We start from the raw sequence: 14,445 nt of genomic DNA on the forward strand, positions 1-14,445 counted from the left end.
TAAACTGGGTATTTGTAGCAACATTGCTCAATTGCCATTTTGTTTACTTTTTCTCCCCTCAGAACCAAAGATCACTCGACCACCCACTGACGTCAGAGTGTTGCTAGGATCAAAGGTTGTCTTACCTTGTAGTACAATGGGTAACCCAAAGCCAGCCATTTCCTGGATCAAAGATGAAACTGCGCTGAAAGTAAGCAAATAAATATCTTCTGGAGCTTTTGAAGTACACAGTTACTCCACAGACCAGGGGCTGAATTTTTAATCAGGGATCGGGAACCTGATATGGGGTCTAGTTCCGGGTCCTGACCCTGCATGGCGTGCTTTAGACACACCGACTGCAATTTTCAAAGCTTCAGCCAATTAAAGGAGCGGTCTCATCGTCCAATCAGGGACGGCCAATGGGAGGCCCTCCAGCACTCAGAGATCGGCAGCCCCCCAGCTGAGGTGGGAGATGCTGATGTGAGGATGCAGACAGCGAGGAGCAAGGGCAGGTAAGTTTATTTTATAACATGCCACAGCTGTCCAGCCATGATCCCCCTCCAGGGCAGGGACAGTGGCCAACAGCACAGCTATGGCCTGACAGCCATTACAGGTGAGGTGGGGAGGCTCCCTCACTTTATCTATCAGGCACCCACCACCCCCCCCCCCAACCCAGTTACTGCCCTGAGCCCACCACGTTCTGGCACCCATCTGATGCCCATCCTGGTGGGAAACTGGCACAGAGGCCAGCAGCACCAAATTGCGCCCCCCCCCCCCCCCCCACCGCGCCCCTGCCTCAGTTCAGGACCCCGACTTCTCTTAAAAATCGAGCCCTGGATTTTTTGCTCATTGAGTGCCTTATTCAGAACCACTTGTGTACTGTCCCTGGTTCATAGTGACTGTAACAGACTGAACCTCTATTCTGTTTAACATGGTATCTGGAATCTTCCGAAATTGGAAAAACCCAGGGACTTTTTGAATTGAGTCACAATTGGTGACGCTGGATCACTTGGATTTGGAAATAATTTTCCAGCTCACCACTTGAAAAAAAAGAAATACTTGCATTTATATAGCGCCTCTCATGACCTCAAGGTGCCCCAAAGCGCTTCACAGCCAATGAAGTAATATTGAAATGTAGTTATTTTTGCAAAGTAGGAAATGCGGCAGCCAATTTGCACACAGCAAGCTCCCACAAACTGCAATGTGATAATGATCAGATCATCTGTTTTAGTCATGTTTATTGAGGGATATATATTGGCCGGGACACCAGGTGAACTGTCCTGCTCTTCGTCAAAATGGTGACAATGGGATTATTTACATCCACCTGAGAGGTCAGATAGGGCCTCGGTTTAATGTCTCATCTGAAAAACGGTACCTCTGACAGTGCAGCGCTCCCTCAGCACTGCACTGGGAGTGTCAGCCTGGATTCTCACTTTGCCATGGGATAACAATCTGAATCAAAATTGTTTTTAAAAAAGTTTCTTATTAAAACTGTGCTTACCAACTATCCTTACCAATAATGAAATGAATTCTGCCCATAGAAGGATCGCCCTCGAACCTCTGTCCTCGAGTCTGGGAACTTAAGAATCCGCAGTGTTCAAATCGAGGACGCAGGACAATATCGCTGTCTGGCAAGGAACAGCCTGGGCTTGGAGTATTCCAGATCTGTAACTTTGGAAGTACAGGGTAAGTTTGGTACCTCAAATTTCAAATAACCGTACTTTGAGGAAGAAATATCCCTTTGAATATAGATTTATTCCATATCCTATCGACTAACTTATAAATGTAATTTATTTCTTTCCAAGCAACTCTTAACACTTATGTGTGAATTTGTCTGTCTGCTGTTTAATGAAGATGTCAAACTAAAATAAATGGGTTAACGCCTTGATTAAAATGGGCAGACAAAGGAATTTTAATGCTTTTGTTACTACTGTGGCTCATGGTGATTTTAATGCAAATAAGTTTGGATAATTAATACACACACACATACACACACACATATAGCTCGCTATCCGAACAATACAGGTTGTATCACTGAGCAAAGACAGTAACAGAATGGCAAGATCATTTAAATAGTCATCATTCAGCCTTTGGAAAAAGAATACAAAGTTTGCATGAAATAACTGAACTTCAATTCTAAATCCCATAATATGCTGACAATTAAATTGTAACAAGTTTAACACAAGCCTTGAAATTAAAATCTTCTGATCAGACTTTATCATGCAATTTTGTCTTGGTCTTAAAATCCATCGGCAAGGGACTAGTCAATGAGGACACCACATACATAAACTTCCAAACCAATGCAGCATTCTTTTCTGCGAGTGTGGTTATTTTATTTGCATGACAAATTATTTTCCAACACTTATTTGCTTTTCTCCCTCATTGTGCAGATTTTAATATGACAAATGCAACCGAAAGAGGTATTTTGCCAATTAGCTTGATGCATGTGTGCTGTGAATGCTGCTACTAATACAGTGAACGGAACTTATTGGGAGACTTCATAATAGGCATATTTTTGCTTAAAGCTCTAGTTTGCAAATATGATGAAAAGGATTTATAAAAGAGGCATTTTTCTCACTCTGTATTCTCCTCCCAGTAAGAGGCTTTTGTTACACAATGAGGACTGCAACAGTGTCTATAAGCATTGTGTATGCTATGTTCTGCTGCTGTTGAATGTGGTGGGCTATTTGCACGAAAGGCCGTAAACATTTATGGGCTCTCTATGGCTTACACATGCCCTGATATGTCTTGTTCATATTGTTGTGTATTCATTGTCAGCAAAATTTTTATTTTAGATGTCCTTACCACCATTTTCTGCATCCTCCACCATTGGATTTCATGTGCTGCTTCCCAAAAAGTTAAAAAGAACAAAATAATTGTTCTAAGTGTATAAGATCAGCTCATTCATATCATATAGATAGGGATACCCAAAATCTTTTAATAGTTTTGTACCAGCTACTTGGCAGCACAAATTGCAGGAATTACATTGCATTCACAGCACAGATACAGACTATTTCATCCTACTGATCTATGCAGGCTTTTGTGCTCCACACATGGATCCTCTGACCCTACTTCATCCAATCCTATCAGCATATCATTCTATTCCTTTCTCTCTCATGTGTTTATCTAGCTTCCCCTTAAATGTATCTATACTATTCACCTCAACCACCCCCTGTGGTAGAGAGTTCCACATGCTCACCACTCTCTGGGTAAAGAAGTTTTTTCTGAATTCCCTGTTGGATTTATTAGTGACTGTCTTGTATTTACAACTCCTAGTTTTGGACTCCCTCACAAGTGGAAACATCTTGTCCAGGTCTAGCCTATCGAACCCCTTCATAATTTCAGAGAACTCTATCAGGTCACCTCTCAGTCTTCTCTTTTCTAGCAAAATAGCAGTTGGTAAAAGAGCATGTCAAGGATAGGTGAATCCATGACCACTACAAACATTTTGCTATTCCAATTACTGGTTTACTCCAATTGAATGTTGTATCCCTTTAGAGTAACCTCTTGTGATTATGGGGCACACCTCACTGCTTTCTTAAATTTGTGTATGAAAAGGAAACAATGAGTAAATGAATACACAAAGTGGCTGAATCTGCTAATCTGCTACATTGAACATCTGATGCATCTAACCACGGAACAGTAAATTAATCCAGTGATGGGGCAGCAGCCTTAATATGAAAAGAATGTTTTAAAGAAGAAAAAGGTGGCAGAAAGGTGTAGCATGTTGGAACATCACGTATACAGCATCATGAAATTGCAGGATACAGCCTGAATATCAGGAGATACTTCTTCACATGAAGATTAATCAATGTGGAAATAAACTTCCAGATAGAGTCGAGACAAAAACCTGGAATCATTTTAGAAACAATGGGATGTTACAATGGGGGACTGTTAGGATCTCTGGATGGATGAATTAAGATGGGCCGAATGGCCTTCCTTCTCCGTAATTATCTTGTAATTGAAGCCCTCATTAAAATAATCACTCCTTTTTCATGTACCCTTCTTATTCTCTTCATAGAACCAATCTCTTCATACTCTGACTTGGCTGGTTTTAGCTTCAGATTCTTCATGTTAAAATGACAAACCAGAATAGTTCACAGTGCAAGTTCTCATGGCCCATGGGCTGAACTTTAATTTCCCAGGTGCCCTTCATATCTCTGTTCCTGCTAATCTTTCCTGAACCCTCATTACAACTGCATGTTGAATTCACAGCCATCTTCTACAGGTAGCCGTGCTTCTAATATTCCTACTACATCATAATTCCCTACTGCCACAGCAAACTGAAGTTCAGGCATCCCATCCCTAAAGCTTTTACCATTCTAAATTTCCTGTCAGTGCCCTCACTCTCGCATCTGCAGACAGAACTGAACATGCTTCTCCATAACTGCTGCATTTGGAAGCTCCTATTCCCAAAGAATGCTGGAACAGCAGACCCACTGGAGGTAATTTTAACCAGAAGAAAATGGGTGATTTGGCATTGGATGGGGTGCTAACATTTTTAAACTCTTAAACCTGACCCCAATTCGTCTTCAACCTGCCAACTCTACATTTTAAGGCAGCTCCGGGGAGGAGCAACCAACCATCTCCTAGGAGGTGGTTTGGCCATTTAAATACTGTAATGAGATTGCGTGCCTCATATTTTAACCTGTTTTACAGGTTTAACCCAGGCCAACCATGTTGCCCAGGCCTCAGGAAACCCAGCAGCTAAAGGGAAGTGAGGACTCCATTGTGGGAAAGGGAAGTGCCTTTATAGTACTGTTTGTGGGACAAGAGCAGCAGTAGTGCTTCCTCTCGGCCTCCTAAGCTTGCCTTCTTCCCTGTCCGCTATCAGATGCCTAACCCACTATCCGACCACACCATCCCCATCCAATGACTCCACAACCCCACGATCGGAGCAGCCCAGGATTGGGGAATGGACCCTACTTACCACGCCCCTGGATCAGGGATCACTGACTCCCCAAGACTGGACCCCTCAGCCCCACACTCCCACTAAAGCAACTGCAGGCTCCCTATCTGCTCCTCAGCCTCCCTGACATGGAGCCAACTCTGTCGATCAGGCTGGCTTCTGGCTGGGGAAAAAAATGCTTGTTGTTGAGTCAAAACTTCTCCCTGCCACACCACCCTCCCCACAGCCCCACTTACTAAATCCGCCCCTCTAAATATTGAGGCGATTGACCAAGAAATAGGAATGTCTGACCACACCCATTATTGGATGATTCCTTAGTTAACACCCCAATCACAGTATGTCAGTAGCATAGCATGAAAAGAAGGACATACCCAGGGTATGCTACCATGCAGCATCAACCTGGACAATGCAACAACAGGATTGGTTAGCTATGGCATGGTACTTAGCTCCACTTTGTTGCAGGCATTCTGCGATGGGGTTGGTGCCATGGAGCAGTACTCCTCGCAAAAGCCTCATTAGAGAACCATCTCCATCCAGCAGCCACCAAGCAGAATGTCTGGTACCTGGCTGTTTCATCACTTGTCTGCAGATTCCTCCCTGCATCTTGGGTTCCTTTCCCCATCTCTTAGGCATCTGCCCTTTCAGCATGACAAAGGCTGCACATAAGTTGAGATACCCATTTGAGGCTCTCTAGCAGCTTTCACCTTAGGTGACACTCCCTTTTAATTATCCCCATCTCTTTAAAATTTATTTGTATACAATTTTACACTCCGGCAGCTAGTATGTTTCCCTTCCACACACCTGTGCTTGATGAGCTACATTGCCTCCTGGTCCAACGACAACTTGATTTTAAAATTCTCACAGTTGTTTTCAAATTCCTCCATGGCCTCGCCACTCCCTACGTCTGTCATCTCCTGCAGCCCTACAACCCTATAATAACTGCAATGCTCCACTTCTGGCCTCTTGCGTATCCCCGATTTTCATTGCTCCACTATTGGTAGAGAAGGTTGTGTCTAAATAGTCCACTTCCATACGAGTCTGTGAAAACTCACTAATAGCCATTCTGGCATAAACCCCACCAAAAGAGCAAAATCGAAGTGATTGTTTATACATTTTGTTTCCTACATTACAATAGCGATGACACTATATTTAATTGGCTGCCAAGGGCTTAGGGATGTCCTGAGGTCGTGAAAGGTACTATATAAATGCAAATCTTTCTTTAAATTGAAAAATATATGCACTCAAACCTCTCAATTCAGAAATAAAAACAGATGATTGCTGGAAACAGTCATTCAGGCAGAACTATGGAGGGAAAAACATTCAGTCTGAAGATCTGTCAGCAGTTTTGAGGGAGGTGAGGAACGTAAGGGGAGTGAGGGGAAGCCCAGAAAACCTGGGGTGCGGAGGTCTTGCCGAGTTTAACAGCAGGACTTCATCATAATTTTTTTCTTCCACTTCCCACCTGGCAGGTGGCCAAATTGATCGGCTGGCCAACTGTAATGTGGAAAATTAGTAGCAGTAGGCCGAAACCAAGGACAATCCCTGGCAATCGTGATCATGAGGCAGAGCGGAGACCAGGGCTTGAGAGGAAGGAGATCTCGAATCGCAATGGGCAGAGGCTGAAATCTTCCTTTCGAGGGGAAGCGCTTCTCCTCCTTCTGGCCCACAAGCCTAGCTGGAAAAGGCACTTAACTTCTGGAACCAGCAGCTCCCAACTCCATTTCCCGCCCGGGTTTTCCAAGCTCTGGAAAACCCAGCCGGTGACTGCTAAATTGAAATCAGGCTTCCAATTGCACTGTGGGAGCCTGATTTTAATATGTTAATGATGGGTCCAACCTCTCCAAGACACAGACAAGCCCACCCCCACCGCAAAAACAGCAACGGGTGCCTAAGCATCTGATTGGGTACATGTTCCCCAATTTATAGGGCTTAACCCCTCACCTCCTCTCGCACGTATCATGGGGCTGGAGGTTAATATTGAGGCCGTCCTTAACACACTGTCACTAATACTGCCTTGTGAAAGCATGAATAATTTGCTAGCTTGGCAAAGAGCTTGCTTGCTCTACATCTGCTTTAAGCACCAGCACTGACTGCTAACTGGGGGGGTGGGGGGTGGGTTGTCATGTTACCATCACAATCTTCAACATCATAGCAGGTCTCCTTAAAACACTAAATGATCACTCATTGTGCTATCTTCGACTGGGCTGAGAATCACTATTGGCTATATAGGTCCCTATGGATAATATGAACTCTCCCAATATCAGATAACAACTGTGCAACCCCCCCTGTGCCAGCAGCCCCTCTGACATCATTGACCCAGATCATCAGTTCCCCCCACATACTGTACCCATCCCAAATACTCAGTGAGCATTGACACTTTCAGGCATCAGCAGACTACAGTCCAAAGTCCTTATTCTACAGTGTGCAATGTAGCTGCAGATGAATAACTGTTAAAATAGTAGATAAGAGCGTGTGATCTAATGTTTCACTTACGGACTTGCACATTATTCCTGTGGTTTGATTAACAACATTGATTCTGGCGACCGCTGTTACCTCTATTTTTTTCTGCTGTATTGGAAGGTTTCCTCATTATAACATGCTTCTTGTTTCTTTATGGTGATAGAAGGAAATGAAACTCAGCAAGACATCAAAGGTATCCTCAACTCCTCTGCTACAAATGTGTCTTGTGGAATTAGAATGTCACGTCGTGTGTAGACCGCTAAATGAATTAGGATATTGCTCACCAGGGACAGTCATTCAAAGAAATTCCTAATTCTGAATCTAAATCAGAATCACCCAAAAACTAGATAGCCCAAATAAATGAAAAGGTGAAAACAGCAGAGACCCCCTCGTTGAGCTGAGTGATAGGAAACATTCCTGCCACTGATAGATTGAACATTATTGTATTTTACACATACACACCAGCAAGGAAACTGATATATACCAACATAGGTATAGGAGGAGGCCATTCAACCACTCAAGCCTGCTGTCATTCAATTCAATCATGACTGATCCGTATCTTAACTCTATTGGTTCCCTATCCCATTATACCCCTTGTCTAATAATAATCTATTGGTCTCAGTTGTGAAATATTTAATTAAACCCCCCCCCCTCCCCCACCAACCTTAGCAGCTTTTTGGGGAGAGAGTTCCAAATTTCCACTACCTTTTGTGTGAAGAAGTGCTTCCTGACATCATCCCTGAATGGCCTGGCTCTCATTTAAAGGGAATGCCTCCTTGTTCTGGACTCCCTGCACAAGAGGTAATAGTTTCTCTCTATCTACCCGTTCAACTCCTTTAATCATCTTAAACACCTCGATTAGATCCCCCTTTTAATCTTTTATACTCAGGGAATACAAGCCCAGTTTGTGAAACCTGTGCTCTTATTTTAACCCTTTTAGCCCCAGTATCGTTCTGGCGAATCTGCACTGCATTCCCCCAAGGCCAATATATCCTTTCGCAGTTGCAATGTCCAGAATCAAAAGCAGTACTCCAGACATACTCAACAGTGGGTCACCAATCAGACAAGTACTATCACTGGGCTGTCAGGGATCCCGATGGTGGGAGCAGAATCTGTAACAGTTTTTAACAGGGAAGTGGATAAATATTTGAAAAAGAATAAGAGAAAAAAGGCTTCAAACTCTATTTAATATGTATAGAGCAAACATGAGTGTGCACTAGGGCACTGCTTTATCAGAGAATTATAAATTGATACAGCACAGAAGGAGGCCATTCAGCCCATCGTGTCTCTACCAGCTCTTTGAAAGAGCTATCCAATTAGTCCCACTGCCCTGCTTTTCCCCATAGCCCTGTAAATTTTTCCACCTCAACTATTTATTCAATTCCGTTTTGAAAGTTACTATTGAATCTGCTTCCACCGCCCTTTCAGGCAGCGCATTCCAGATCACTTGCTGTATAAAAAAATTCTCCTTCTCTCCCTTCTGGTTCTTTTGCCAATTACCTTAAATCTGTGTCTTCTGCTTACTGACCCTCCTGCCAATGAAAACAGTTTTTCCTTATTCACTCTATCAAACGCTTCGTAATTTTGAATATTTCTGTGAAATCTCCCCTTAACCTTCTCTGCTCTGAGGAGAATAACCCCAGCTTCTCTGGTTTCTCCACATAACTGCAGCCCCTCATCCCTGGTAACATTATAGTAAACTTGCTCTGCACTCTCTCAATGGCCTTGACATTCTTTCTAAAGTGCAGTGCCTAAAACTAAACACAAGTCTTCTGCTGGACCCAACCAGTCATTTATAAAACTTGAGCAAAATGTCCTTGCTTTTGTACTCTATTCCTAGGTTTTAAAAGCCAATGATCCAATATGTTTTTTTTATTTTAAACAGCTATCACAACTTGTCCTGCCACCATCAAAGATTTGTACACACTTAATCACAGGTCTGTCTGTTCCTGAATCCCCTTTACAAACAAACCCATAGACCAATGTGTTACCTCATTGATAGTAGTAAAAGAAGCTGAATTAACCAATATATAGCTGAGAATTTTTAGGAGTGGCAAATGTGTGGCACAGAATAAGATCATATTTAAGACAATAGCTTGTTTCAGAGTATAATCAGCTTTCATTGCAAAAGCTGCTAGAGACTGCATTATTGGTATGGGCAGAACCTTTGATGGAAAGTTGGTTGTTTTGCACACTAGGGGTTGGGTTAACAGATTTGATAGTGCAGGAATGGTCTTAGTTATCATCCTGGGAGGCCAGGATTTAAATGCAGATGTAGACAGAATAGATAAAGGTATTTAACTTAAGGGCTCCTGATACTGAAGAGTTTGACTTATTTTATGCAACTTATCCCTCCCACTGTTGCATGCTCCTTGCATCTTTGTGTTTAAGTAAACTGTATGTAAAGACTGACCACTCCAGTTGGGATCAGTAACGCAATATTGTGGATTCCTTATTGAGTACTGAGAGAGCACTTAGTACATCGAGATGTTCGCCGTATATGTGTTTCCACAAGACTGCTAAATGCTTAGAATCACGTGGTGCGTTACATCATAGCTTTTACATGACTAACATTAGCCACATCTCATAAGGTGTGAGCACACATCGCCTTTTCCCAAAAGGAAAAGAGGAACATATTTACAAATGTGAACATCTCTTTTATGCAAGGAGAAGGTAACTATATACATGTACAGAAAAGAAACAATAAGGATATGCAAGCACACCAATTGCAAAAACTTAAAGGTGGTTTGGTAGCTCTGCCAGATTTCAAAACAGGGTAGCAGTTCTCGGATACTGCAACAGATGTTTGTCAATTGGATTTCACGGAAGAAGAATGTGTAGACTCTGTCTGAGATATAGTCTTCAATCTTGTATGAGTTGCAATGGAGTCTTCCATGGACTTGTAATTATGAACAGCGCTGATTTGATTTTGGTTACGACACAATGTAGCGTCAGTAGGTGTAGTTACTTCATAAGAGCGTGGGTTTTGAAAGGTAACTTGCTGACCAATAGCTAGTTTGAGAAGTTCACTCCCAGAATGATTGTCATGCATTTCTTTCATTTTTCTGCCTTGTTCTGGAAAAACATCTCTAATATCAGGGTAGATAGATCGGTGGAAGCCAGGAAGATCCCGTCCGAACCTGATGCCCAAACATAAGTTTGGCTAGGGACAGAAGAAACATAGGAACATAGGAAATAGGAGCAGGAATAGGCCATTCCACCCCGCGAGCCTACTCCTCCATTCAACTAGATCTTGGCTGATCTTCTACCTCAACACCATTTTCCTGCACTATCCCCATATCACTTGATATCTTTAATATCTAGAAATCTATCGATCTCTGTCTTGCATATACTCAATGACTGAGCCTCCACAGCCCTATGGAGTAGAGAATTCCAAAGATTCACCACCCTCTGAGTGAAGAAATTCCTCCTCATTTCAGTCCTAAATGGCCTACCTCTTATTCTGTGTTCCCTGGTTCGAGACACCCCCAGCCAGGGGAAACATCCTTCCTCCATGCACCCTGTTGAGCCCTGTAAGAATTTAGTATGCTTCAATGAGATCATCTCTCATTCTTCTAAACTATAGAGAATATAGGCCCAGTCTCCTCATAGGACAATCCTGCCATCCCAGGGAAGGGGGCAGCTCAGCGAATTTGCATGAAGGTAGAGCATGGCAATGTGCAGACCCTGACCCATCTGCTGGTACTTGAGGATCAATGACTTGACGGTGTGAATCATGCGTTCCGTGAGGCCATTGGAACACAGCTAGTGGGGTGGTGATGTGGTGTGCTTAACACAAGAACACAAGAAATAGGAGCAGAAGTAGACTATATGGCCCACGTCTTTGGGTCTACAGACATCTCACCACTGCCAACATATTGCATATTCCTTGAACCTGTGCGTTTGTATACACGGTACACAAAGACTGATCACTCTAGATTTTTTTTTATTAATTCATGGGATTTGGGTGTTGCTGGATAGGCCAGCATTTATTGCCCATCCCCAATTGCCCTTGAGAAGGTGGTGGTGAGCTGCCTTCTTGAACTGCTGCAGTCCATGTGAGATAGGTACACCCACAGTGCTGTTAGGAAGGGAGTTCCAGGATTTTGACCCAGCGACAGTAAAGGAACGGCGATATAGTTCCAAGTCAGGATGGTGTGTGACTTGGAGGAGAACTTGCAGGTGGTGATGTTCCCAAGCATTTACTGCCCTTGTCCTTCTAGTTGGGAGAGGTTGCGGGTTTGGAAGGTGCTGTCTAAGGAGCCTTGGTGCATTGCTGCAGTGCATCTTGTAGATGGTAGACACTGCTGCCTCTGTGCATCAGTGGTGGAGGGAGTGAATGTTTGTAGATGGGCTGCCAATCCAGTGGGTTGCTTTGTCCTGGATGGTGCTGAGCTTCTTGAGTGTTGTTGGAGCTGCATCCAGGCAAGTGGAGAGTATTCCATCACACTCCTGACTTGTACCTTGTAGTTGATGGACAGGCTTTGGGGAGTCAGGAGGTAAGTTACTCGCCGCAGAATTCCTAGCCTCTGACCTGCTCTTGCAGGGTCACCAGGGCCAGTCTGGAAGGCCCCGCCGATGGGGGGCTGGAGCGTAGTCGTGCCCCCTGCCACCCGTTACGATATTCGTGCCCCCCCTCCGCCCCCCCCAGTCTCAGGGGACCACACAAAATCCACAGTATTTATATGGCTTCTCCAGTTCAGTTTCTGGTCAATGGTAGCCCCTAGGATGTTGATAGTGGGGGATTCAGTGATGGTAATGCCATTGAATGTCAAGGGGAGATGGTTAGATTATCTCTTATTGGAGATGGTCATTGCCTGATGGGATCAGTAACGTAATATTGTGGGTTCTTTATTGAGTAATGGTAGAGCAGCTATTACATTGAGATTTTTATTGTACAGGTCTTTCTTCAAGACTGCTAAACACATAGAATCACGTGGTGTGTTACGTCATTACTCTAACATGACTAACATGATCTTGTAGCCACACCTCTTAAAGGTGTACACACACAACACCCACTGCCCCCATCACGCACACAGAGCTGGATTATGTGTAGGAGGCAGGGCTCTTGACGCGAGCCAAAAAGGCAGGAGGAACCCCGCCTCTGCCTTTTCACACCCCCGCCCCTCCCCACCCCGGACAGATTATCTGTTTTTTTAAAATCAAAGGTTCACGAGATGGGATCCCTGTCCCTTTAAAGATGGGGATCCCACCTGCATTAGCTGCCAGCCAATCACAGGGCCAGCAGCTCAGCAGTATCGGCAGCGCCAGCAGGAGCAATGACCACTGCCAGTACTGCAGAGACCTCGGACCCGGCCCAGCGCTGGAACCCCAGACGAGAGATAGGTGAGGCAGGGTCACCAGGGCCAGTCTGGAAGGCCCCGCCGATGGGGGGCTGGAGCGTAGTCGTGCCCCCTGCCACCCGTTACGATATGCGTGCCCCCCCCCCGCCCCCCCCCAGTCTCAGGGGACCACACAAAATCCAGTCTACACTGTGCAATTTCTTTTCAATCTTCATAGAATCATAGAGCTCAGGAGGAGGCAGAACCTCCTAGAACCATCGAACCATAGAAAAGTTACGGCACAGAAAGTGGCCATTCAGCCCATTGTGTCTGTGCTGGCTGAAAAAACTAGTGGCCCAATCTAATCCTACCTTCCAGAACCTGGTCAGTAGCCTTGCAGATTACAGCACTTCAGGTGCAGGTCCAGGTACCTTTTAAATGAGTTGAGGGTTTCTGCCTCCTCCACTGATCTGGGTAGCGAATTCCAGACACCCACCATCCTCTGGGTGAAAAAGATTTTCCTCATGTCCCCTCTTATCCTTCTACCAATCACCTTAAATCTGTACCCCCGGTAATTGACCTCTCCGCTAGGGGAAACAGGTCCTTCCTGTCTACTCTATCTAGGCCCCTCATAATTTTGTAAACCTCAACTAAGTCACCCCTCAGCCTCCTCTGTTCTAAGGAAAACAAGTCTCGCCTATCCAATCATTCCTCATAGCTGTAATTTTCAAGCCCTGGCAACATTCTTGTAAACCTCCTTTGTACTCTCTCCACAGCAATTATGTCCTTCCTGTAAAGTAGTGACCAGAACTGTATGCAATACTCCAGCTGTGGTTTAACCAGCATTTTATACAGTTCCAGCATTACATCCCTGTTTTTGTATTCTATACCTCGTCCAATAAAGGAAAGCATTCCATATGCCTTCCTCACCACTTTATCTATCTATCCTGCCACCTTCATGGACCTGTGGACATGCACTCCAGGGTCTCTCACTTCCTCTATCCCTCTCAATAACCTCCATTTTATCATGTATTCCCTCGCTTTGTTTGCCCTCCCCAACTGCATTACCTCACACTTCTCCAGATTGATTTCCATTTGCCACTTTTCCACCCACTCAACCAAATCATTGATATCATTCTGGAGTCCACAGCTATCCTCCTCACTATCAACTACACGGCCAATTTCTGTGTCATCTGAAAATTTCCCAAGTATACCTCCCACATTTACGTCCAGATCATTAATATATACCACAAACAGCAAGGATCCAACACTGATCCTTGTGGAACATCGCTGGAAACCGCTTTCCATTCGCAAAAACATCCATTGACCATTACTTTTGTCTCCTGTCACTGAGCCAATTTTGGATCCAACTCGCCACATTCTCCTGTATCCCATAGGCTTTTACTTTTCTGACCAGTCTGCCATGTGGGACCTTGTCAAAGGCCTTACTAAAATCCATGTAGACAACATCCATTGCACTACCCTCATCAATCCTCCTTGTTACTTCCTCAAAAAATTCAATTAAGTTGGTTCCTTAACAAATCATGCTGACTATCCCTGATTAATCCGTGCCTTTCTAAGTGACAGTTTTCTCAGAATTGATTCTAATAATTTGTCCACCACTGAGGTCAGACTGACTGGTCTATAATCATTTGGCCTATCCCTCGCACCCTTTTTAAACAATGGTACAACTTTCTCAGACCTCCAATCCTCTGGTACCTTGCCTGTATTTAGTGAGGATTTGAAAATGATCCTCAGAGCATCCGCTATTTCCATTCGGCCCATCATACCTGTGCTCTCTGAAAATGCCACCCA

The 14,445-nt window shown here is 44.2% G+C and overlaps 1 protein-coding gene across 1 annotated transcript in view; it reads left to right on the forward strand.

Annotated features, from left to right (window-relative positions):
• musk (muscle, skeletal, receptor tyrosine kinase) overlaps nt 1-14,445 on the forward strand; it is a 131,614-nt gene that overhangs the window by 15,704 nt on the left and 101,465 nt on the right. Inside the window, exons 4-5 of the mRNA XM_068030636.1 lie at nt 63-190; nt 1,521-1,665. Coding sequence (XP_067886737.1) covers nt 63-190; nt 1,521-1,665 — 273 coding nt within the window. The remainder of the gene's footprint in view (nt 1-62; nt 191-1,520; nt 1,666-14,445) is intronic.

Source organism: Heterodontus francisci, chromosome 4 (assembly GCF_036365525.1).
Source record: "Heterodontus francisci isolate sHetFra1 chromosome 4, sHetFra1.hap1, whole genome shotgun sequence".
NCBI classification, from domain to species: domain Eukaryota; kingdom Metazoa; phylum Chordata; class Chondrichthyes; order Heterodontiformes; family Heterodontidae; genus Heterodontus; species Heterodontus francisci.